The sequence below is a fragment of the Onychostoma macrolepis genome, chromosome 15 (genome assembly GCF_012432095.1).
Source record: "Onychostoma macrolepis isolate SWU-2019 chromosome 15, ASM1243209v1, whole genome shotgun sequence".
NCBI classification, from domain to species: Eukaryota; Metazoa; Chordata; class Actinopteri; order Cypriniformes; family Cyprinidae; genus Onychostoma; species Onychostoma macrolepis.
Window position 1 is genome coordinate 3,917,115 of NC_081169.1, and position 25,646 is coordinate 3,942,760.

At 37.2% G+C, this 25,646-nt stretch overlaps 2 protein-coding genes across 4 annotated transcripts in view; both read right to left on the reverse strand.

Annotated features, from left to right (window-relative positions):
- atp1b3b (ATPase Na+/K+ transporting subunit beta 3b) overlaps positions 1–13,195 on the reverse strand; it is a 33,013-nt gene extending 19,818 nt beyond the window's left edge. The window contains exon 1 of the mRNA XM_058744655.1: positions 12,813–13,195. Within this exon, the coding sequence (XP_058600638.1) occupies positions 12,813–12,918 (106 nt within the window). The 5' untranslated portion in view covers positions 12,919–13,195. The remainder of the gene's footprint in view (positions 1–12,812) is intronic.
- A 1,142-nt stretch (positions 13,196–14,337) lies between these two features.
- Positions 14,338–25,646, reverse strand: part of tfdp2 (transcription factor Dp-2) — a 57,433-nt gene continuing 46,124 nt past the window's right edge. For all 3 annotated transcript variants that reach the window (XM_058744850.1, XM_058744851.1, XM_058744848.1), the window contains 6 exons: positions 22,864–23,010; positions 21,278–21,346; positions 18,878–19,029; positions 17,613–17,779; positions 15,396–15,438; positions 14,338–15,304 (listed from right to left, as the gene is read on the reverse strand). In XM_058744850.1, the coding sequence (XP_058600833.1) occupies positions 15,187–15,304; positions 15,396–15,438; positions 17,613–17,779; positions 18,878–19,029; positions 21,278–21,346; positions 22,864–23,010 (696 nt within the window). In that variant the 3' untranslated portion in view covers positions 14,338–15,186. The remainder of the gene's footprint in view (positions 15,305–15,395; positions 15,439–17,612; positions 17,780–18,877; positions 19,030–21,277; positions 21,347–22,863; positions 23,011–25,646) is intronic.

Consider the following 25,646-nt stretch of genomic DNA (forward strand, 5'->3'; position numbering starts at 1 on the left):
GCTCAAAATTGTGAATATACTTCAGAGATATTTTACTCTATTTTCTAGTGGTGCCAATAATTGTGTCCAACGTGTATTTGAGAACATTTCACAATGATATTTCCCCCCATTTTAAAATTCTTATCCAATGAAAGGTTAGATTTTTGAGAATTTTTTAAATAAAAGATCAAAAAGGATTAACAATGCAGATTAATTTTCACAGCCTTCTTTTACCATATTTACCAAGGGTGCCGATATTTTTGGCCATGACTGTACTTTCTACTGCCGTGACATTAAATATAACAGGCAATGGTTAGGACACAGAGTCCAAATTAAAGAGTGCGTCATCTGGAAAGCATCACGTTTTATTTATGAACACTTGATAAACATCGTAAAAGGGTGGATTCACAAACATTCGGAATCATAAACCGTGCAAAACCTCAGCAGGAAAGAGTCAGCGTGTGGACTCAGAGGTTCGTTGTTGCATGGCTCGGGGGTCTGAAACTAGTAGTGCAACAGTGAGGATTAAACTAGTTCCGGCGGTTTGCTCTTCCACACAAGGACGTGTCACAACAGAAGGGAGGATGGGAACGAGGTGGAATTGTAAAAGGAGGAATGTAACAGCTGAATGCTCTGGAGAAAAGCCAAACATATCTGTTCATTCCCAACAGGTGGAAAAGTAAAACAATGAAGGACGGTTAGCAATCTGGGAGAAAGAACGGCAACAAGAAATGGTCGGCTTGTATTTCACCTTATAATCGCAGGGAATTATATTTGCTTTAAGGAAATTATGCATATTTTGGAAGATTATTCTGATGGATCCTTCCATTGTGACATTTTTTCATAAACAATAGATGTTGGTTCAACCAGGGTGAGACTGTTTGCTAAATATGGATATTATAAATTATGAAAACTTTATATTTGCATTTTAAAAAGCTCAACCAAAACAATTCACAATTCAATATTTCATTGCATTTGAATACACGTGAATTTTTACACACCTACTAACTACTGTAATGTGAAAGTGTATAATTATTTTAACAAGACATAATAAAAATCATGATGTGCAGAAACATGCAGAAGCAGTAAAATATAAAAGCAGTACTACACAAAGACCATTTTATTTTGCACTGAAAACGAGAGCGATTGTCAATCTCTTTTGATTCTGGGGGGGACACTTCATTTTCGGCAAATTCGCCTAGATATCGAAGCAGATTTGGCTGAATGAACGCTTGAATTATTGAAAAAGTTATATTTTGGCCAGCACTCCATTTGTGACAAATTAAGCACAACAATTGAATGATAATTCATCCCTCCCACTGACACTGACACTGACACGTCCAGAGAAAAACATAGTAATGACTACAGACTGCAGAACTGAGACGTCAAAGCCCAGTGAAACAAGAAGTCACTGTTTATGACAAAGAATAACTCGTTCATTCATTTACTCATTCACTATAGATATAGCTAATTCTATAGTTCATTATATGTGGAAAGAAAAAGAATTGTCCACTGTATATGATGCTATACTGTATATAAAGGCCAAAACAGAATCTCATGACTTGCATTTTCTTGATTCTTATAGAAAAGCTGCATAAACCTGCTAAATAGATTTACATGTTAAACACTTATTGGCTGTTGAAAGAATGATCAAACTCTGTAATAAAGAGCATGAAAGGAGACAGAGGATCTGTAGAAGTTTATGAATGATGGATTTGAATTGTATGGATTTTCGCTAAATTCTGTGGCTCCAGATTCCAGGTGGACACGCATAGACATTTCAGAATTACAAAGAAAGAGTTAAAAATCAAAATGACAGATATAAGTCCCTTAAAGAAACATATGAATATTTAAAACGTTTGAAGGAAGGAAAATATATATATATATATATATATATATATAATTGAGATAGTATTAGTTTGTTTTTATTCAAGTATTGTTTGGGCATTTTCATAAATTTTATTGGGGTTTTTTTCTCCTTTAAATGTGTCTATATAGTTTTTCATGTTTTTATTTATTTTTAATTTTTTTATTATTTAGCCGAACTAAATAAAATAAGAAATGTTTCCTTGACAGCTAGCTGAAATATGATATTTTATTTTATGATAATTAACGTTTATTTTATTTCAAGTTTTAGTTAACTGCAATAAGACTGCTACTGATACAGCACAGTGATTGTATCTATGGTATTTCAGTAACCCACTGTACTGTTTAAATGCCATATTTACATACTGTGATATTTCAATGGCACTTCAAAGTACTGGAAGGTATGCCATGCTGTTACTGTAAAAAAAAATTCCCAAAATTCCATTAGTGGGCCAAACAACAGCACAGAAACACTCTTTTCTTGTTTGTTGGCGTTATGTAGCGGCTCATGGACAGAGAGGAACACACAGGGTCTGAGGTAAGGGAAAATAAATACCATCTGAATAATAATTAAAGCAATATAAATAGCAAGAGAAAAAGCTACAAGAGGGGAAGTAAAGGACAGTGTGTATAAGAGCGTGAGAGTGGCTCAGTTTAATTATAGATGCATTTCTTCTTTGCCGATGTCTCTGAGGTAGACTCTTACTATAAATAGCATCTGGGGGAGGACAGTTTAGTGATGGCACAGCACTGGCCTAAGGAGTCACACACACACACACACACACACACACTTTCTGCTTCTGCTGCCTGTCATAATATTCCCCCGGTGAATCAGTCTTAAAGTGTGTACTGCACGCCAGACATGTAAATGAACAGCCATCATCAGATCTCTCCAAAGAATTTACATGAAAATTGAAAATTCTATATAAGGGTTGATAACATGACACTCAATTATGCATCTGGATCTATTAATTTATTTATAAAATGCCACAAAAAAAGCATTACATACAAACAACAACTTAATTACACCTGAAAATTTTTCATTTTCTGAGTTATAATTTTTTTTTTTTTTTTTTTAATAGTAGCTGATGGCTGGTAAAGTAGGGCGATATCGCATTGAAGGAAAAAGACTCACTAAAAAAAAAAAAAAAAAACATTACCAGTATTCTTCTAATAAAAATGCTTCACTGCTTGTTCATATTTGAACTTTTGTTTGCCAAATCTAACCATGCAGAAACATCTATATATATAAAAAAAAAAAAAAGGTCAATAAGTCTTTTAATTTATGAATTACAATTAATTATATTAACAAAACATATTATTAAAAACATTTTTCATGAAATGTAAACTTGATTTTTATTTATTTACCAAGAAAAAAAAAAAAAAAGCAAAAATACAAAAAGTACTTTAAGAAATTGGCGCATTTCAAATCATTTTTTAATTTCTGAAAATTTCTCCCAAAAATGAAAAGTTTGTCATCATTTACTCATTATTTCTCAGGTGGACCATGAGTTTTAGGAGTTAGTTTGATGACGGTTTCATTTTAACTTTAACCAAGTGACTATAAAGGTGCATGAATCCAAACAGGCGTTTTATTCTGGAAAAGGTGCCAAACAAAACCATACAACAATGAGAATTTATTCTTTAATGTTTTTTTTATTTTATTTTTTTTAACTTCTACAGAATTTCTGCCCCTAAAAAAAAAAAAAAAAAAAAATTAAATTATAAAATAAATAAATGTAAAAATAAAACTTGTAGCCCATGATGTGACGTTGGCTAGTTTCATGGATGGGGGTAGTAGAGTTATTAATCAGACGTGGCTCTCATTAGATTTCTCGTCTGGATGCGCTGTGCTTCTGTCTGCTGTGGAACTCATGAACTTTGACCCAAACAGGGCTTTCCTGCACTGAAAAGATTTTGTGGGCCACTAAAATGAATCGGTGTCCTGCTAAAGCGCTGTTTGATCATTTAATGTGATGCCTTTGTATGAAATGCCATTCCAATGATATTACATGGATTTGCTTTTAAAAAAAACGAGTCTCACAACATCAATGTTCTGGCAACAGGTGCATAATGGCTAAATAGCACGCTAGCTTTGCATAGCATCAAAACATGACAATTTATGAGATTAATTCCATGTTTTTACTCCAAAGTTAAACTACAGAACATCAGTCCAGTGCTTAAAATAACCTGTTATCTGATGTGAGCGATTATCGTAAAATGACACAATAGTAACAGTGATAAAATTTCGATCAGCACTGCATAATAAATATATTTTATTCGTATGAAAACACACAAGATGGCTCGAACACAGATAAATCATGGAATCATGTGTCGTTTTCGTGTTAATTGTGTGTATTGTATTCATGTTTCATAAGTCATTCCGGTCGGTGGCCATCTTTGAAACACCTCTCATTCACCATCCTGTGTCTTTGAAAGGGGAACATCAAATTCTGTTTAGCAAGCTTACGATTAAACCTCATATTTCAATTGACCAATGAAATCTGACAACAACCGTCTCATAAATGTTTGCTCAAGTAGCAGTAAGGATATTTTTAGGCTAGCCCAGTCAATGCACATTCACGGTCCTAAGCGTGCGTCTCAGAACGATTAGCAATTGGCTCTTTTATTCAGAAGGCGGGAATATTCCACCAATTTGTGTGTTTTTTTTCTCTAACTGAGCACATTTGTGGACTAAAAGCCCTGAGGAATGTTGTTTAGTAAAGCAAGCGTACAGAATTTTTTTTCAGTGCCTGCACAAGATGCTCATATTTCATCATAAATTCATCAGCCACTACTAAAGACCATTTCTGAGCAAGAAAAGCCCACGGAAGCCGATGTGGTAACGGTGCAGATCTGGACAGAGGAGCAGTAGCTGATCATCGCTGTCAGGAGGACACTCAGCTCCTCATCTCATCAGCTCAGATCTCCATTCAATCTAATGCACCGCGTCTCGCTAATGCCTCTTACATTAGATCTGATCTCAGAGTCAATAACACTGCCTTCAACATCCCCTATTATTCCCTCACTAGTGTGTGTGTGTGTGTGTGTGTGTGTGGGATTCTGTGGGGCGGCTGCAAAAGATTTTCAAAGAAACACTTTGAAAACAATATTAGAATTTTGACCGAATGGTGTGTAAAAATATCTTCATTTCATCAATTTAATTTAAATGCACATATATAGACTACTAAAACTCAATATTATACAGACAGTATTAAATGTTATTTATATTATATATTATTATTATAATTATTATTATTTATTTTTTTCCCCATTTAAAAAAAAAAAAAAAATACTGAACAGGTTTCCAGTGGAAGAATTTTTGGATACAATGAAACTTTCTGATTCCAGATTTCTACACGAAGCACAAAATTCTAGATTGAAGTTTTAGCATAAATGTTTAAGAAACGACAGGTGAAAGAAGTAAAGATCTGCAAATATATCGCAATTACATCCTTTCTTGATGCATCATCAATTTAGACATATGACAATTGCAATTAAATTTTGTTTTCATTTTCTTAATATAAACTCATTTTGCAAAACGTCGTTCCACAGAAGGTTAAGAAAATGCATAGACTTTGGGGTGTATTTGGACTACAGAACAAAAACTTTGGGAAATTGGGAAAAGAGATTCCTGAATCTAAAAATATTATAGTTCACCTAAAGATGTTAATGATATACTTTAGTTTTATTACATCCATGATATACACTCTAAAAGTTTAGAGTTTGTAATTTTTACCAAAGTTAATATCTCCACCAACATGGATCAGATATCAACATCTGGCTCTAACAAGTGCGTGAACTGGAGGTGAAACTGTCTGAACAACAGAAGACAGATGTAGGACTGTTTGAAAAACTATCATAAATGATCATTATTTTAGCAGTTCAGTTTGATGCATTTCTTAGGTGGCATTAAAGATGTTTGCTTTGTTCATAAAGCACAACTGAATGGAATGGGGCTCTTAAAATTTACGTCTTAAACACTCATTCATTACTTCTACACGATAAACGTACAAATTTAGTGACTTCACTAATGAACTGTGTGTAGTTTGGGGAAGGACGAAACAGGTCGTCACAGGAAATGAATGAAGGAGACGGAGGTATGGAGAGAAGAGAAGCACAGAATGAATGAATGGGTCACAGTGAACGACAGGAGACAATCAAAGCGCACAGGAGCAGTCTTTATCAGCGGCTCGTCTCAGCTGTCGAGAAACCCAAGCCCTGAAGAACCAGATACTGTCCTCCTCCTCCTGTGCCCAGGCATGCTGCGATAAAAATACCACGGCCCTGGGGTGGGGGGGTATAATATAGGGTCCCGTACTGAGACTGTGAGCAGCACCCATAAGCGTGTGTTTTTCTGTAAGCGGATACGCTTGACTCCGGCACGGGACGGCCATCACATCAACAGCCACATGTTACTGTAAGAGAAGACACGCTGTACCCTCATTTAAAGACAGACAGAAGAGCCTACATGACCCTGAGGATCTGTAGGATTGTCTCAATTACATCTGATATGATAGTGCGTCTATAAAGAGAGGCAATAAAAAGATTATTGGTTAAATACCAATAACAGCAAGGACAAAAGATCTAGGCATAATGAAGGTCTTTTAATCATAAACAAGCCTGAGATAAATCAGGACTCTTATTTTGAAACGACTATGCTTTACTACTTCCAGCTGCTCATTCAAAGATATGAGACATAAAATATGACCGTAATGCACATCCTGATTGGATGTGCAACAAAACTGTTAATAAAATAAAGATTATTGGAGTATAATTTACGAGCACATTCTACTTGCCATTTGTTTGCAATTATGTGTGAAATTTACAAGAATAAGTCCATTCTTAGATAAAGTGTCTTGCTGAATTTAAAACTAATTTTGTAAAGACTGATTTTTGCAAATGCGTCGCACAGAAATCTGTTCTGTAATCCTATTTGACGCATTACAAAATCTATTATGTTGGAGATCGTCTGTATGCAAGTCCTCCTAAAAGCCAAAAGAAAATAAATCTTTTAACAGATATTTGCTTTTAAACTTACTCTTCATCTGATGACTCATCCTGCACTTTTGGGCTTTCTAACCAATCAAATGCATGCAGAATAAATATCCCCCTCCCGCAATAACATTTCTCTAGAGTAAAAAAAAAATAAAAATATATATATGTTTTTTTGACTGTACTAAAGTATTCAAATGCGTTTGCAGATATTTAGGAAACATGCCAAGTTCGATCAAAAAACAAAAACGCTGCAGCGAGTTATTCTGCTTCGAAATGTGTTCCATGTCAGAATGTCTGTTTTTGTTTTCCTCTGTGTGACTCCGCCCACTGCCATCGCCTTCCATTTTCAATGGTCCCTGTAGTGTGCCCTGAATCTGGCAACCCGCGTGAGCGTTGGGTCTGAGGAGGTTGCGGGAGAAACAATCTCTCTAGTATTTTGAATTTGGACTACAGTAATGGGTCCAAATTCAAAATACCGAAGAGACCGTTTCTCCCAACACAACCCCTAGCTGTCAATATTACAGTACATACTGCACCTTTAAGGCCACTGGCGGTTTCCCGTCTCAATAGGAAACACATCAACACAAGAAAGCATTTCTCCAAAGTTTCTTGCTCTACACACCATCAACTGCATTTCATCATAAAGCACATTTAGCCCAGTGTGTGATGGCACCGGTGCGGACAGCTTGGCTCTGGAGGCTGAGGAACAGAAGAGCGGCGAGACACCCAGTGAACAGCTGAGACTCCCAGTATGACGCTCCTCGCTGCCAGAAGCCCTCCTCCAGCGCCGCTCCCTCGGGCTTGTGCTAATTCATTCACACCACTGCGGCGGCACCCTCAGCTACACATTCTCTCTTCTCATGAGTAGTTCTAGAATTACTAGCATAAAATACTCTGGGCGTGAAAGAGGGCATTGCAGTAAACTGTGGTCTCTGTGATGGTAGCAAAGACTATAGATACACAAATACGGTTCACTCCTATTACTTATGAATTGGAGAAACTGCAAGAAGCAATATGGCGGAATAGACCCGCCCAGGGTTGGCAGGATTTCACAAAACCCACCCAATTGCAACTCAAAACTAGACCAATGACGTTCAGCATTCCGGAGGGTAAAATACAGTTTTTTGGGTTTTTTTGGGGGGGGAGGTTCCCCTGGTAAAATTCAAATTGAAGGAGATAAATATCACGTATTTGGGGTCGCTTCAACCCACGGCAACAGTGTTAAGGTAGCCCGACTTGGCAACACTGGTCCTGCCTTCTAAATGAAAAAGCCAATCGTTGGTTAGAAGTAATTTAATTGTGAGTTCAGCAAGCCGTTTTTAAGATTTCAGGATTCCCCCGTTCATTTAGACAGGACTAGGTCTTAGATGGCGGAGGGCGTTACAAATATGGCCTTCGAGCGAACAGACTTTGCTTGAAAGGGACTTTGATGGTAGCTAGGTTGTTTTTATGCGGTTGCTAGGGTATTCCAGGTGGCTGTTTACAGGTCAAAGTCAAACGAGCCACCAAGTCTTTATGATATTCTGATTCATACATTTGGCTTAGGTTCCTCTATTAATTCAAGCCTATGTATATTTTCACTCAATTTTTTGTCCGTCAGTTGAATTTCAGGAGCATGATTTTAAGCATGAAGTTAATTGAAAATTTTTAATGTCACAATTCTGACTTTTCTTGCAATTGACCCTTCACAGGGAGTTTGACTGACAAGTGATCTGACCAATCGTAACACCCAATCTACCATCTTGTCCAACAAACAAACCAGGCAGCAGAGCCAATTAACATCGGTTTTAAAAGTCAGAAATGTAAGATACAAACTCAATTCTGAGAAAGTCAGATTTTATTTACTCAGAACTGGATTTTATAACTCGCAATTGTAAGTTTCTCTCACAATTCTGAGAAAATAAGGCAAAATTTCAAGAGATGAAGTCACAACTGCAAGAGAAAAACGTCACAAATGTCACAATTACCCTTTTAATTTCTTATTTAGTGGCAGAAACGGGCTTCCATATGCTCAAGTTATTCCAAACCTGTGCTTGATATTTTGTAACCAAACAGTTGCAGAAAAGTTCTTCTGAAATGAAACCGTGTAGTAAATGATAAAAGAGAAAATGTAAAAATACACCCTAGAGATTCTTCTAATGGGTCCAGCGAGGAGAGATGCCAACTCCCACCCGCTGTTTGCCATGAAGGAAAACTGAGCCAAGCCGGTTACTGAGGAGGGATTGGATCACCAAGATTTAAACACAGTTCACCTGAATATGGACCAAATCTGTCATTAATTACAGTTATAAGCTGATATTTTATTTTGCAGCACTAAAACCACGTCTATAAGCTTCCACAAAACAAAACATAATGAAAGTGCTCCATGTGAATCATACATATTATTCCAAGTCTTCTGAATACAGTTTTGTGTAAAGAACAGAATTGGATTTAATTTACCCAGGAATAATTTACGACTGTTTTATTCTGCCTCATTCAAAACTGTAAAACATTTATTTTTTTCAGTGGAACACAACAGATATTTTGAGGAAATGTCTCAATGTCAATCTAAGTCAGCTGGGTCCAGTGTCATTTGGACCCCAATGTTTGTCAAAATAGCTTGTGTTCCACAGAAGAAACAAATGCATACAGTTTTGGAACGACATGAGAGTGAGTGAAATACATGAATGGCAGATTTTTCATTTTTAGGTGAACCATGCCTTTAAGTAGTTGTTCAATTCTTCCCCTCATATGAAGCTTTGAAACATTCAGTTTCAAAATGGTGCATCAATGCAACACGGGGAATTTGATGTCACTGCTTGTTTGCACAAAAATGCTTCAAAAATGGCGTTCCATGGACAAAATAAAAGCATATGCATTTGGAACGACGAGCGCATTTCATGTTTAAGTGAACTATTCCTTTAGCTTGAAACGGCTCATAGCCATTTTTCCATTTAAAATTGAAAACGTGAATGAAAAGTCATTCTTGTGCAGCTTCTCAATTACGACATTGTGAAGCTCAAGCCAAACTTGCTTGAACACACACGATCAAATCACATCAGGGCCGTGTTAATGGGGCAAACAGGAGCAGGAAGTGTCACTGATGAAATGCAGAAATAGGTCATTGTTGCATATGAAAGCATCGCTGCCACATGAGAACAACGTTTCTTTCATCCGTTTAAACTGCCCGTGGTAAACATATCCTGAGATCCCAGCGGCTCATCGCCACAAATCCCAGTCGCTGAGGACAGATTAGCGTGATTGCTAAATCAACAGCAGATTGGGAAGCGTTAATCTGAGCTGATCCAAACGGACGTGCAGACGTCTCGCGGAGCCGGACCTGTCCATTAACTCCAGCCTGATCCTTTTATCTCTTCACTAGCCATCCTTCCCTCCATCACTCCACCTCCTTCACTTCCCCTTGGGAAAAGTAAAAGCAGACCGGGCACCAAAACGCTTTCTCTTATGTGTACATTTTTTTTCAATTACTGTCGCTCTGGGACCCAAACACAGCAGACACACCGCAAGCGATGGAGATATTTTAAAAATGGTACAGGCATCTTTTTATTTGGCCTTGGATACAATTTTTATGGGCGGGCCGCCTCTCTTACAAACCCAACTGATAGACCATTCTAGAGAGGACCATAGAGACTCATCCCATTTGGCTACTTAAAAAGAATTAAAATAAAATAAAAATAATAAAAAAAATTTAATCGATTTAAAATGAATCTGCTTCCATTTGTTTACTACCAAAATTTACTGGTCCCAAAATAATAATGAAATAAAAGCATGTGAAAAAAAGTATAATTCACATTATATTTATAATACTTAAAAAACAAACAAAAAAAAAAAACACTAGCCTAAAATAACAATATTTATACAATTTTTATAATGCATTTATATTTACATTTATTATTGCTACGCTAACATTCAATGTTTTTGAATAAATTCATTTTTATTCACATACTTTTTTCTTTTTTAAACCAAATGATGCGTTTTAATTGCAAATTATACAGTAATTCCAATGAAACAGGAACTCATAAATTCATAAACACTACTTTTGGAAAATGATGGCATGCATGGAAAAATTAATAAAATACTGATTGGTTTGTAGTTTTCACTCCATTCTCACTGATGCTACCAAGTCATTTTTTGCAATTTCAACAAAACCATGTGAGCCAGTCAAAAATATCCTATCCGACAAATTTAAAAGAGTGACAAACAGAATTCGCAACCAAGAGAAGATATAATGCTGATATAGCAAGTGGCACTTCTGTCATCCACAGACCATCTTTAACCCATCGAGCACTATCAGCTCTATTAGCGCCAGTACAGCCAATTCTACTGCAAACATGAACACAGGCCTAGAAGAAAAAGCCCAGATCAGCAGAATGACTAGGCCTCATCGTGTAAAGCAATCCTAAACTCCACTATGAATAAATAAAACCTGTATATACAGCATATTCCTCAAGGCTGGAGGTTCGATTTCATTTTAATTCAATCGATTTCCTTCGCCAGGCCTATCGCTTCAGGAGCTTGAAGAGAACCGGTTTGACCTTGAGCGAGGAAAGGGAGGAGGACGGACGGGGAGGAGGGGCAGAACGCGAGCGCATGCATCACGCCGAGGAACACCCATCCCGCTGAAGAAGAGGTACTGCAGAGTTTAGCATCACGAACACCACCAGGCTGCTCGCTTGACCGAGGAGCACAACTACAAGGAAATAGTTTCCTGCAAAGCAGGTTACCAAGCAACTGGGCGTTTAAGAAATTGCTCCCCACCCCCACCGATAATTATGGACACTTTGAGGAGAATCTACATGCAAAACAAGGCCAGACAGTCTTTCTGAAGAGAACAGAAAGCTTCTCCTCAGTGCAGCAACTGTGTCAAGGGATGTGGAAATTTCCTCTCATCCTCTCAAGCAGGGCTGTGAACCTCAGCAACGCTCATTTGCATATCGGATGAATGCGGAGGCTACGTCAGCACGGCCGCGAGTGATTGACAGACAGAACATTCCATACTCCGAATATCGCTGCGACTAATCGTAACATTCCGAATCGAATGTTGCGATTGTTCTCCATTCCCCGCGGTGTTTTTTTTTTTATTTATTTTTTATTTCCTTTCCCCCCAAATGATTAAAATATCAAACTATAGAAGCTAATATGAGCAAACCGAGGCAGGTGCGAGTTCGCAGCCACCATTCGTCCAGTTACGAATAACCTACGCGTATTACATTTAGCGCGAACAAATGATTATCTCACCGCATCATTTCCCATCTAATGTGACAGGCCTGCTGTAGAGAGCGCAGTGATGACATTCAGGAGAGCTATTCATAGACCTCGAGCCTCGTGTGAAACTGCAGGATACAAACGCGAAGGAATATCTGCCGCGCTGTTCAATTAAAAGCCGATTAATCACGGAAATCCGCGACGTTTGACGATCGCTTAAACGGATTCATTTGGAACGTTTTGATTAACACGCTGCAGCACGCGGAGGAAATCAACTAGTTTAGACTTGGATTCAAAATCATATTTTACTAAACAGCTTTTCTATAAAGCTTTTAACCAGGCTCCATTTTAGCGGACTTGGTTTCTTGAAAGAGGGATTCCTCGTGGAATAAACGATCGATTGCCAGAGCTTTTATACACGCATCTCGATTTGCAGCTTATGGGTTTGGTCTCAATTAAGCGTTTTAATCGGTGACACCAGCAGATCTAATGTATGGTGAATCGCACATGCTGCCACAATGTAACTGATTGTAAGCGATCAGCACATACAGCTCAGTTTGCTGGTGTCTGTGAGAAATCCTTTCAATGCAACAGAGCTATGGGGCAATTCAGTCAAGCACTGCAGATGCGTAGCGATTTATTTGCACATTCTGCGTGCCACAAAATATCATATGGTTTCGTGTTTTTTTTTTTTAGATCTGAACAGCAGTTTTATGGCGTGCAATTGACACTTGTCAAAAAACAACAACAACACAATTACTCACCCCAACTGCTCGCGGTGCGCCCGATGAATTCCCCCGTCCGTGGGTTGTAGATAAAATCTTTCCAACTGGACTGTTTGTCGTCAGCTTTCTCCTCTTTGTTGGCCATGGCGTGAATAGGGTGAATAAACCAGTTTGAGGACGATAGAGGAGGATAATTCAAAGAAAGCACTGATTCGGGCTGGCCACCTTCGCGTTATGAAATAAATGAGGTGTGCAGTCTTTCCACGCTGCTCCAGACTGCAGCAGTCCACTAGCGGCGTTTGAAGCGCTCCGGCGCATGCGCAGTAGAGCCGAGCCGCGCCGCGCCGCGGTTCCCAGAGCCGCATCCCAACGACATTGCTATACGATTTACCGTAACGGCACGTAGATTGCAAACTGGCCAGCACTCGAAAAGTTGTACAGAAACCTTTATATGGCTATTTATTACGCTTTTACCCTCAGCCACCATTTCTCAGGGTGGGGTCGAGTCAGTTTTTGTATGGGCATCCTGACTTGACAAAACAAGCTATTGAGCATTCCCGCCGGGGTAAGTTGTCACAAGAACCTGCGTTTTATATACTGACAGTAATTTTAGAAATGACCTCTTCTTTAAATATAAAAATCGAACTGAAGCTGAGCTTCTAAGTTATTTATTGACTTTTCAGCTAAATAAAAAAATAAAATAAATAAAACTATTAAAATATCTTTAAAAAAAAAAAAAAAAAAAAAAGGTAGGTGCCAAACCAACATGGATGAACAATACTACAACAACAACAACAAAAAAAGCTTTTATGCGAGTCGTCTTTTGATTCAGGACTATTAACCATATGCTCTTGCAGATCTGACGATGACAGTCGAGATAGGGGAGCGTTTATAAATAATAAAACAATGTAGTGAGAGATGCACACAAAACTTGCCTTTTTGTTTGATGTATAGCTGTATTCTGCTTCAGTATGGCATTTGAAATAAAAGTAACCACAAAAACAAAGACTGATATAGCAACTTTGCACCACAACAGAAAATGCTAGCTCTCTTAAAATGTATTAATTTATCTACGGTTTGTTTATTTTGCGGGTTTTCTACGGTTGGAATTTTTATAAATTATCTACGTTTTTTTGTTTTTGTTTTTCTTGGCGTATTTACACTCTTGAAACGCATACAAACGCATGCATTAATGATTATAATCTCCTTAAATAATTCATAAAATCTCAACTCTCTTTTCCTCTTGCCCAACAACATAACCGCTAATTTGATTCTAAACAGCATAAACACCAATAACAAAAACTTCATATTTAGTTTAAAGATCTGGCCTGATGTCAAGTGATTTAAAATCTGTTAAATTTGCATTAAGTATTGGTCTCGTGAACACAACCCATTACTTACAAGGTTAAAATTTGCAATGCTGCTGAAATGATTTACCTTTTTTTTTTTTTTTATAAATAACAACGTTTAATAACCGGTAATATTAATAATACCATATTACAGCTTTAAAGCATTCAGTTTTTAAAGCTTCATTTTTTTTCTAGACCACACCACACCACAGGTATCCAAAATTATATGTTTATATATCTATACATGTACATACAGTTACATTGCAAACCAAAATTCATTAGTTCTGTTGGGTTGAGTTGGTTAAAAACGCCGACCTGAGTGGATCAGGACAGTTTCCTTTACATCTGTCACACTCAATATGAACAAAAACTCACAACAAGACTACATCTCCCAACATCCAACATTCAAATGGCCTGAGGAAGACAGGCTGGCGGCTATTTGAACCCGGAACAGCAGATACAACCATCCATGTTTTATTTTCCTTCAACTATTGTGATGAATGACAAGGAATAAACTATACAATACAACAAAATGACACTGAATCAACCTATAAGAAAATAACATTTTTCCATTTTTTTTTTTAAATGCAAGGATGTAAATTCCTTTCAATCGGTGAACAGTAAAATCAGCACGTTGCTTTCCGATCCCCACGGAGAAAAAAAAAAAAGTGGCACTAGCACACTGGACTACACAGATATCGTCATATTCAAATATGACCAAAATAAATACATTTTTGGAAAGAATTTGAACGTCCTTCAGGGTAGGAAGCAGAGAATAGTACACGGAGATGACATGAGGCAGTTGAACTGAAGATGTGTTAACCTTCACTTATTCGCTCTCCTCTATGGCCCGACCTGCGGCTCGCTAGCCAAAAAGCACCACAGAAATACAGTAAACCGTCTCCCCAGGAGCCAAAGACTCCTGGCGTTTGTGCCAAACTGAGAAAGAGGAAGAAAGAGATGGTGAGGGAAGTTCAAATAAGATAAGGAGAGGAGCTTATTTCCTGTGTAGCGTTTCCTCCCCGGCTCTGCTCGTGATTCCCGTCCCAGCGCTGAGCTCAGGATCACTCTGGGGAAGAGGGATTGTCGTCGTCTTCGTCCTCGTCGTCCTCTTCCTCGTTGAAGGAGCTGGGCGTCTGGCCGCGAGACTCTGAGGCGTGTGATGTGACCGTGCTGCTGTGACTGTGAACACAGAGAGGGGATGTGAGATAAAGGAGGACCTGAATGAAAGCAGCGGTCGGGATATTTGGCGATGTTAAGCAGACAGACATACCTTGTGTGGCTGAGAGGTGTTCTGTTGGAGTTTGTGGCCAAGTCTGTAGGGACAGAATCACATGTTTTGTTTAGAAACCCGTATTAAAGGAGACCTATTATGCCCCTTTTTACAAGATGTAATATAAGTCTCAGGTGTCCCCAGAATGTATCTGTGAAATTTCAGCTCAAAACACCCCACAGATCATTTATTATATCATTCTGAAAATGCCTATTTTGAGTGGAAGCAGAAACACACTGTTTTAGTGCATGTCTCTTTAAATGCAAATAAGCTGCTGCTCCCCGCCCCCTATTCCAGAATAGAGCTGTGCCTTTACAGCTGGTACCTACTAAAAACATCTGTTCTGATCACGCCAAAATCATGCATTTTAAAGCCATGTCAGTTTAAACTTCTGAAATACGGTTTTCTGAACACACACATCCGAAGCACACACACAGAAAGCGGCCGTCACACGGTATACGAGCACTAAACTAAGTTCTCTTTCACATCTTATTGCGCTTAAACTGTCAAATACACACGTGTTTGTTAAAATGGCTTGTTCTGAGACACTGCTTATGATTTATGGGGATTAAAAGAAAAGAATCATTGTAGGGTGGTTGTGTTCACACACTGCCAACACACAATTATGTTCAAACAACATGTAAAAGTGAATTTTGCATAATAGGTGCCCTTTGAAGATCCACAGACATGCAACATTGCTTTATCTGCACAGGAAGGAAGTCTGTGTAAAGCGGAGTCTGATGTACGAGGTGCAAAATAGATTTGCAAAAGCAGGTTTACAAAAAAACCCAGTGAGAATATGAAGCTTATACTCAAGGAGGAGTTTTATTAAACCAAGTTTTATTATGATCAAAAATATGCAATTTGGTGCAGATGCTTATATTTATATGATAATATTCTGACATTCCGTGCTGTAAATCAATGTCATTATAACAGTATAGCAGATACTTACATAAAACTATATAAATACCAGTTGCCATTCTGTATCTCCAATAATATGTCTTAGTAAGGTGATATTTAAATGCTCAGTTTTACGATCAAAGCTGTAGTTTTTATTGTGGGGTCCTGATGTATCATATTTGATATTCACGTTTTAACATGATTTTCTAAAAACTGCTGTATGGATAGTCAAGTAAACCCAAGTTGCTTCAGTCCAGTAAACAAACAAAATATTAATAACAATATACAAGTTATTCTAATGTTTACTTTACAAAAATCAGTAAAGATTTCACAGCAAAAAGACACCTGAAGCATGAGCTGAAGGATGTTTCTGTAATGATAAAAGGCCTTTTCCTTGCTAAACAAAATATGAATTATCAATCAGACGGCAGAAGCATGTAGTAGATTGTGTTTAACAGGTTTTTCAGCATGTTGATAATTTACAGGCCTTAAAAATAAGTATCAAATATGATAGAGCAGGGTTAAACAAGTATTAGCTGCCTAAAAAAAGTGAATTGCTACTAAATTGAGATGTAGTGAGTGTTAATTGTGGACTGTGCCGATATGCGACTTGCAGGTTTTGTAGCTCAAGCTTCTGCTTGTGAGATGAGGGGTGAAAACACAGTACAGTACACAACACATTTTCTTTCTTTTTCATCACGCTGACTTAAACGTCAGAGCTAAAGATAGCTGAGAGCAGAATAATCCTTTATATAGAGATACTTGTCAAGTATGGTGTCTTTTTCATGGAGACAAATACAGCGGGTAAAATAAGTATTGAACACATCACCATTTTTCTCAGTAAATATGTTTCTAAAGGTGCTGTTGACTTGAAATTTTCACCAGATGTTGGTAACAACCCAAGTAATCCATACAAACAAATAAATTCAGAAATTAAGTTGTGTCATTCCATTTTATTACATACAACTTAATTCTTTTGTTTTCTTTGTATGTATGGATTACTTGGGTTGTTACCGACATCTGGTGAAAATTTCAAGTCAACAGCACCTTTAGAAATATATTTACTGAGAAAAATGGCGATGTGTTCAATACTTGTTTTACCCGCTGTAAGTCATTTACAATTCGCTGCAGTGCAGATGATCAGGCGTTTCCAGCAACAGTGGAATCAAGGCAAGAAGAGTTCTTTTAAGATCCATGATAATTATTTATTTGAACTTTAAGCTATTATTATAAGAAATGATGATGATGAGCCTTTCGGGGAGATTTTGTCAACCACAAGCAACACAGAGACAGAAGCTCAGAGAATGAGATACTCACTGGTGACGTACGCTTCCAGAGACTTGGGCACCAGAGATCTGGCCACGCTGAGGTTCTCTGGAGAGCATGTGCCGTTCTCCAGCCCCAGAGACATGCCCATCCGCTTCAGGATCTCAACGTCATCATGGATCTCGAATGTGTTGTCAAAGTTAAAGAGGTATTCACACCTGGAGGAACGAGTTCGTGTTGAGTCAAAGATACTATCATTACAGTCGGTGCATAAAAATGGTGTGAAAGTGCAAGATGTTGGTAAAGTAAAGGTCCAATAACAATACACTACCAATCAACAGTTTAGGGTCAGTAGGATTTTGAAAGAGATGAATTCTGACATTCAGCAAGGATGCATTAAATTGATCAAAAGTGACAGTAAAGACATTAGTCACAAAAGATTTATTTTTCAAATAAATGCTGTTCTTTTGAATTTTCTATTCATTAAAGAATCCTGAAAAATACAATTATCATGGTTTCAACAAAAAATATAAAAGCACCACAACTGTTTTCAACATTGATAATAATCAGAAATCAGCATATCAAAATGATTTCTGAAGGATCATGTGACACTGAAGACTAGAGTAATGATGCTGAAATTTCAGCTTTGATCACAGCAATAAATTACATTTTACAATATATTAAAAGAGAAAACAGTTATTTCAAATTGTAATAATATTTCACAATATTATGGTTTTAACTGTTTTGATTTTTGATCATAAATGCAGCCTTGGTGAGCAGAACCTTATTTTTTAATTAGTTTTTTTAAATAGATGATATGACTCATTTTATTTACCCGGTTTATTTATCCATTTTATGAAGGATCATATGACACTAAAGGCTGTAATGATGCTGAAAATTCATCACAGGAATGAATCCAAATATAAGTTACTTTACACTGTAATAATATTTCACAATATTAATAAATCCAGCCTTGCTCGACACAAAACTGAAATTTGACATTTTCTTCTGAAATGAGCATTTTTCTGTAGGTGTAGGTTCAGTAATTTCACTTTAATGGCAATGAATCAGTTGCCATTAAAGTGAAGTAACTGAACATAAATGTAGGAAAATGCTAGAAAAGTGCTAATTTTAGATGGCACTTAGAGGCTTTTGCATCTGAACTCTTCATATATACACACAAAGAACCCTGTTTATTTATCCATTTTACTAGGTTTATGAAATCAGTGGAGGATATTTCTACAGAAGAGAGAAAGATAGAGAGCCGTAAGAAAAATGGAGGAAAGAAGCCAAACGGGTGGAGAAAGATCTCGTACTTATCGCTAGAGATGGAGCAATCGATGACGGTGCGGACGTCAGTGTTGAGAATGATAAAGGGAAGCTGAATGACAGATCCTGGAGGAGGAGTGGACTGGGACGAGGCTTCGCTGGCCTGGTTCCTCTGCACCAGATTCTTAAAGGCGATCTGCTGCTCACGGAAAGAGATGCACAAATCAGTACACGTACACACAGAGCGCTTCAGCCCTTAAGGGTCCACTCATTAACCTTAAATCAGTCAGCATGTTGATAAATAAAAGCTTCGCGTGGTCAGATGCTAACTCGGTTCAGTCTCGGGATTTATGGGGGTTGCTCAACGACTAGGACCGAGCCAATGCATTTAATTTAGCGCACAAGCCAGAAGCCCTCCCAGCTCCTGATCAATATCCCAGCAGGTCCAAGGCCTCTTCTGATCCCTCCACACATCTACGGCTTCATCGCTGTGATCTGTTGCATCACACGCTGTATCATTAACGGTCATCTATAGTAACGTCACACATCAACACAAACGGACAGCAGTGATTTCCTGAGCTTCTGTGTGTGGCCTTTCATTTGACTGCAGGAGATGGATGGCGTTCTCATCTCACTTCAGACAAAAAAAATCAATCAATATTAGTGGTTTGCTGCTTTTCCACAGCTGGCCACAGTTAATGTGTCCCTCCCCCTCTCATCTACTGTTTTTACTCATCCTTTCGTTATGGAGTGAGGCTGGTTAGCACTGATAACGAAAAGAACTTGAGTTACATGTTACTGATACATGCGGTTCAGTGGAAAACAAAAAACGATTCTCTGATGAATTGATATTCTCTTTTCAACAATTCTGAAAACTTCACAATCGATTCTGAGCATTTTTGCCCCATGTGCGCAACGACACTTTTGCTTTTTGCCAATTCCACAAACTCACACAATCATAATACATATACGAACTTGCATTTCAAAAGTTCCATGATTGAAGCAAAATATAAGGCCAATCGTAGGCTACATTGCACAGGATCTGTGTGGTTACACTCGCCAGTATTTCAGTGTTTTACCTTCCAAAAGCTCTATGAAGGAAAAATGTATGCCATTTGGAGTGCAGTATAAATTTGATACACAAACACTCATTGGCAAATGCTCAAATGTTCAAATCCTCACATGCACTTTGTGCGTCAAGGTATGACATAACTAAACGGTTAAATGCATTTGCATCTCCAAAGGCTTTTATGATGCAAAATTATTGTAAACACTAGCCACATTTCCATTGCCCTTCAAATTGCATGAATTGAAAATACACCCAATGGAAACATATCAATTTCACAAAAACTCCCATAAACATAATTTTTACACGCGCATGAGGTGGTTTTTCAGTTAGTTCGAAAAAGGAATATTTTGCAAAAATGGAATTGCAATGGAAACCGTTTTTCACATTTATGTGTCACCTGGCGTATGTAAAAGTCACATGACATCTGTCAGGGTGAAACAGATCTGCGCATTAGTGTGAATGCAGCCAATTAGAGCTGCCGCTGTCTCTGATGTCACCAGTAATAATAAAAACGGCAGTAATGCTGAGAAACAGAGACAAATCCTTTACTGCGCCTGTCTGAAAACTTCCTTTAAGCACTCTCAGATACTGAAAGCACTTGCTTGCAATGTGTTTCTTTGTCCCGGTTTAAACTATATTTTGTTAGTTTATAATTTTTAACATGCAATTGTTTTGATTTATTACGGATTTGTAATTATTTTTAAAAAGTACTCATGATTATATAAGTAATTTAATAAGATTCAGCATAAATCTTTTTGATAAAAGAACAACATTTTTTAGCTTTTCACAGAATTTGAATCAGATTGTGAGAGACATAAAGGTTCCCACTGCTACTGTTTAGGGTCGAGAATCAAAAACGAGTTCTTAAGAAACTTTTTTTGTTTGTTTCTTTTAAAAGCTGGAACTGATTGTTGTGCATCTGCACTCTATCATTTTGGATGTAATATTGCACTTCAATATGACAGCTGTTTACACACCACTTTTCAGCTCTAGGATTTTGCCACCACTGATTTTGTAGCGCATGAGTCTTATGAGTCGGTTCTTTGTTATGAATCAGTCAAAAAAGACTCATAAATCAATGGTCTTAATTGCGTAACGACACAAATGCTTTTTGACGTAGTCACTGAACAGAAAGCCATTACTTTCTTCATTCATGACTAGAAAGGAAACTGTGCTATACAGTATGTCCTCAAAATACTAAAATGAACGGATAAACGAAAAGTTAAATCTTCAAGAACCAGAATCGCTAAGTGGACTCAGAATCATGTAATTATTTTTCTACAGATGATTCCCGTGTGTAGTGCTGTTGGAAGTCTTGCTGCAGGTCTGTCGTGAGAGAAGAGGCACACAGACAAACACAAACAGGTGTGCTACAAACCTGTAATATTAGCTCCTCTAGCTGAGCTCTTTTCTGTCGGATTCTTTCCAAACGCTTCTGTTTTTCCAGCTGAAAGATGACCAGACAAACAAATTAATAGCATTAGATGGTTTGGAGATGTATGAGCTTTCCCCCCGCCCTTCCTCTCCATCATCATCCTCCATTCACCCTCTGTTTGTGTCTGTCAGGCCGTCACAGATGTGACACTAACAGATGGTGTCAGAGGCTCTTCAAACACACACATCGTGCCCTCATTAACACTACGCCTTCTGAATGCAAGACTGACTACTATTGAAGCATTTACTTGTGTCTCTAGTACATACAACCACACATTTTATATGGCTCACAAATACAAAAATCCCTGGTCTGGTATTTTTAAGTAAATCTTACTCTTACTTAATTTTCGTCAGTGAATATGTTCAACATACAGTTAAGCACAGTCTGCGCATTAACTCAAATATACCCCAGTTAATCCAATATTCTGGTTAATCAAAATCTGAATAAGACAGTCGGGATATGCTTGTATGAATCTGGATTCTTTAAGATGAACCTGTCAAGCATGTCTCTTGTTTATTCATTGATTTGGAATATGTTCACTTTATGTTGAACAAAAATAAGTTTTGTTCTGGATGAGAGATTGTATTGCCCTGATAATGTTTTCACTGGCCCCACAACAAAAATAGTATTTTTAATTGTAATATTTTGTTTTATATATTTTATTATTGTATATTATATACTTACTTTTTATTTCATGATTTTATTTTTAGCCATATACTGTCCCATAAAATTATTTATAGTGATAAATATTTGTTAATTATAATATTTGTACTATAATTTCTACAATTTCTAAAAAAAAAAAAAAACAACTAAAAAAAAGACACTAATTCACTTAATTGTAATAAAAATGAAAGAACTTTTTATAGAAAACAATAGTATATGATGCATTTTTCATAGACATAGTAGCTTTCAATGCATTCTAACTGATGGCAGTAAGATTACTAGAAGTTTTTTTTTTCTTTTCTCTAACTCCCCAGTTATAGTTAGCCAGACAGATCATTTTATTTTGGTGATGCAATTTGCCACTACACATATTTAATTAATTTATCAGTTTATGACAAACAAGCAAAAGTTTAGGTTTGCAAGTCCTAAAACTCTCCCACAATTATTATGCACAGTTGTGGTCATAAATTTACATACACCTTGTAAAATGTTAACATAAAAGTATTAAAAGTGAATTTTGGATACATACTTTTGAGATCCGTCTTTTCAAACTTAGAACAAATGAGGACATTCATTTGCTAATTTGTGTAAATTCAGTAAATGTTTTGTCCTGTGTATACATAAACATTGGTTATGTGAAATAGCTTATTCAAGGCAGTAGTAAATACAAAACAATTTTCATAATGCCTCATATTTTCTTAAATTGTTAACATTTTGCAGATTCTGCAAGGTGTACAGTATGTAAACTTTTGAGCTCAAGTGTATATGTGAATATTCCAGTTGTTTTTCTGAATAAACGCACAACCGGAAGATGCTGCACATGTAAATATCACTGGGATAAATGGGAAGGTGAATTTGTCTTTCACCTCTAAGTTGCGGCACTCTTGGGCTGAGTTTGTGGGCAGGCCGATCCAGCGGATCTCCTTCTTCTCTTTAGAGATGATGTTCATGGCCATCAACACGTTGAGCGCGTCGTACACACGCCGACGGATGTTCTTCTGGTCGTACACCTGCTGCAAGTGCAGACACACAGCCTCTGTTAATGTCACAAAGCACACGGAGACGAGCGATCATCCTCCCCAAGCCCCTGCGTCTGCGCTAAAGTCGCTTTAATTACACCTTTTAGCATTCCACCAGGGGCAAGAGATTAAACTCCAGTTCAGGAAACATGAGATGGACTGTCAGAACTAATAGCAGAAAATATTCACAACAAGCCGCGCTCACTCCAGGTAGAAGCAGTCCTTATGCAATGAGGCCAGCGTCCAAACCCAAAGTCTCATTATAAAAGAGATATTATCTGAGATCAGCATTAAGTGTCTGCTCCTGCTTAGGGTTTTGGGACACAGCCAAACGAGAGCTGGACATTGTGCAGCACTACAGGATGTGCTCGACGTTCTTCATAAAACACAGACAGATAAATCGCAGCTCATATTAACACGAGACGCTGCAGCAGGGACCTGGAGAACTTTAACATCTTTTACCGGCCCAGGACTGTTTTATTCTGCTGTGTAAACAGACGCAGAGTAAGTGATGGTCATTTAGGTGAGGCATAATGGTGACTATATGCATATTTCATATCTTAAAGACCAGTCCAATTAAAGTCTTGAAAATCCAATGAAATCAATGAAAATCCATTATGACTCTTAAAAGCTCAGTGGCTCGAGGCCGAGTTAAATGCGGGAGTCATGAACCTTAATTTTAGGGCTGGGTATTTAGTAGGGGTGGGAATCATTCGGTACCAGTATTTTGATACAAAAACACACCAGTCTGTAATATGATTTCAGTCTGTCCAGAAATCAATAACTATTCACTTCCTAATAAAGCAAAACTATTTTACACTTCCCATTAGGGATGTGCCCAAATCTGAATATCCTGTTCGGAAAGGAAATGACATGTACTACGGAACCCCTAAAGGGAATAAATACGAGGTGGTGAAAAAAAGAAAAATATTTCAATGCTTTCCCTCGCAATTATATCGTTGTAGTAATTATACTGTATATAAATTGTGGGCATCAGGGAGCTGTTATTAATATGTAGGGCATTGAAATCGCCTTTGAATGCACGCTCGCTTTTTACTTTCACTTTCTTGAAATAATTTGATTCGATACCCATTTATTTGGATATATAGGCAATCAGGTACAGTACATGTCTATCTCTCAACTAATACTGTAAACTCTACAATAACCCTGTCAGTTGGTACAATATGTGACCCGTGCTGGCAAAATGAGTAGCAATGCACCCAGGCTAATTTTGAGCTATGGGCAAAAAAAAGCGAGAAATTTGAGATTCACAAAAATTAGTTCATTAAGCCCTCGTCTAGCGATCCCAGTGCTCCAAATAGTATTTAAACATCTAAAATGATCTTTATTAGTAAGTTTTCTGAGAGGAGTACCTTTTCTCTGCTCGCTTCTCGTGCTGACTGACATCCGAAGCGCCCGCATAAAGATGACAGACACCGACGACGCGTGATCCTGATACACATATACACAGATTTACAGTAGGCTAAATATATTTAAGTATTCACGCAAACATAATCTGTTATATCTTAAAAAAAAAAAAAACTAACACTAGCTTTCCTAATCTTTTTGTATTCTATCTGTTTTCTTTTTTATTTATTATACAATTAACAAAAGCAAAAAAGACCTCTGACACTAGCTTGCTCTATTCTTTCTATTCTATCCGTTTTCTTTTTATTTATTATATAATTAAAAAAAAAAAAAACCTTGCTACATATACTGCGTTAAGCTAACTGAGACTTGTTATAGCGCTTGCGTATCATTGCTCTTTTGTTGATTTTGATTGCTTCTATTGTCCTCATTTGTAAGTCGCTTTGGTTAAAAGTGTCTGCTAAATGACTAAATGTAAATGTAAATCTTAAGTGAATGTTTAGGGAACTTTTGGGGAAAAACATTGGATGTGTAACATTATATTATATCCGTGCATTACACTATGTCTTAATATAAGCCATCTGTCTCAGTAATGTTAATCAAACAATAAAAGAAAAGAGGGAATCACTTGCCGCTTAATTGAACTGCTTTTGTAGTTTTAATAATCAATTTATATTTAATGAACACACTTAAGTGATTTTTACATTTTACTATTTGTTTTTCTTACTTGAATGCTCATGTTTAGATGTAAAATTAAAAAAGTAGGTAATAAACTTGTTTCTTATATTTGTTTATTTTTTTGCATCGGTTCGTATTTATAACAACAAAGATAAAATAAAAAATAGCTATATTGTGATTATTAATCAAGAATTGATTATTAAGAAAAGAAGTGGGGGGAAAGATGTAATGTTGCTGGGTGATTTTACTTTGGAACCTTCAGAAAACTTTAAATCAGTTTTTCTCTAAATTCACTTTGCTGACTCCATTGACTTCAAACAGGTGTAGCTCAGTCATTTCGCATCCGATTCCAACAAAACATACATCATTTTGAAGGGATGTATTCGAGAACGTAAAAATAAAAAGAACTCATTTTGCTCATTGTGACTCATTTTGCCAGCACAGGTCACATACTGATACAAACTGATACTTTACTATTAAAATGGACATCATTTGAAAGCTGATACTTTGTTTCATTTATTGGATGGCAGGCATTAAGTTTTGTTCATGCATCAACTGAAAACAGCATAGATTGACTCAATATC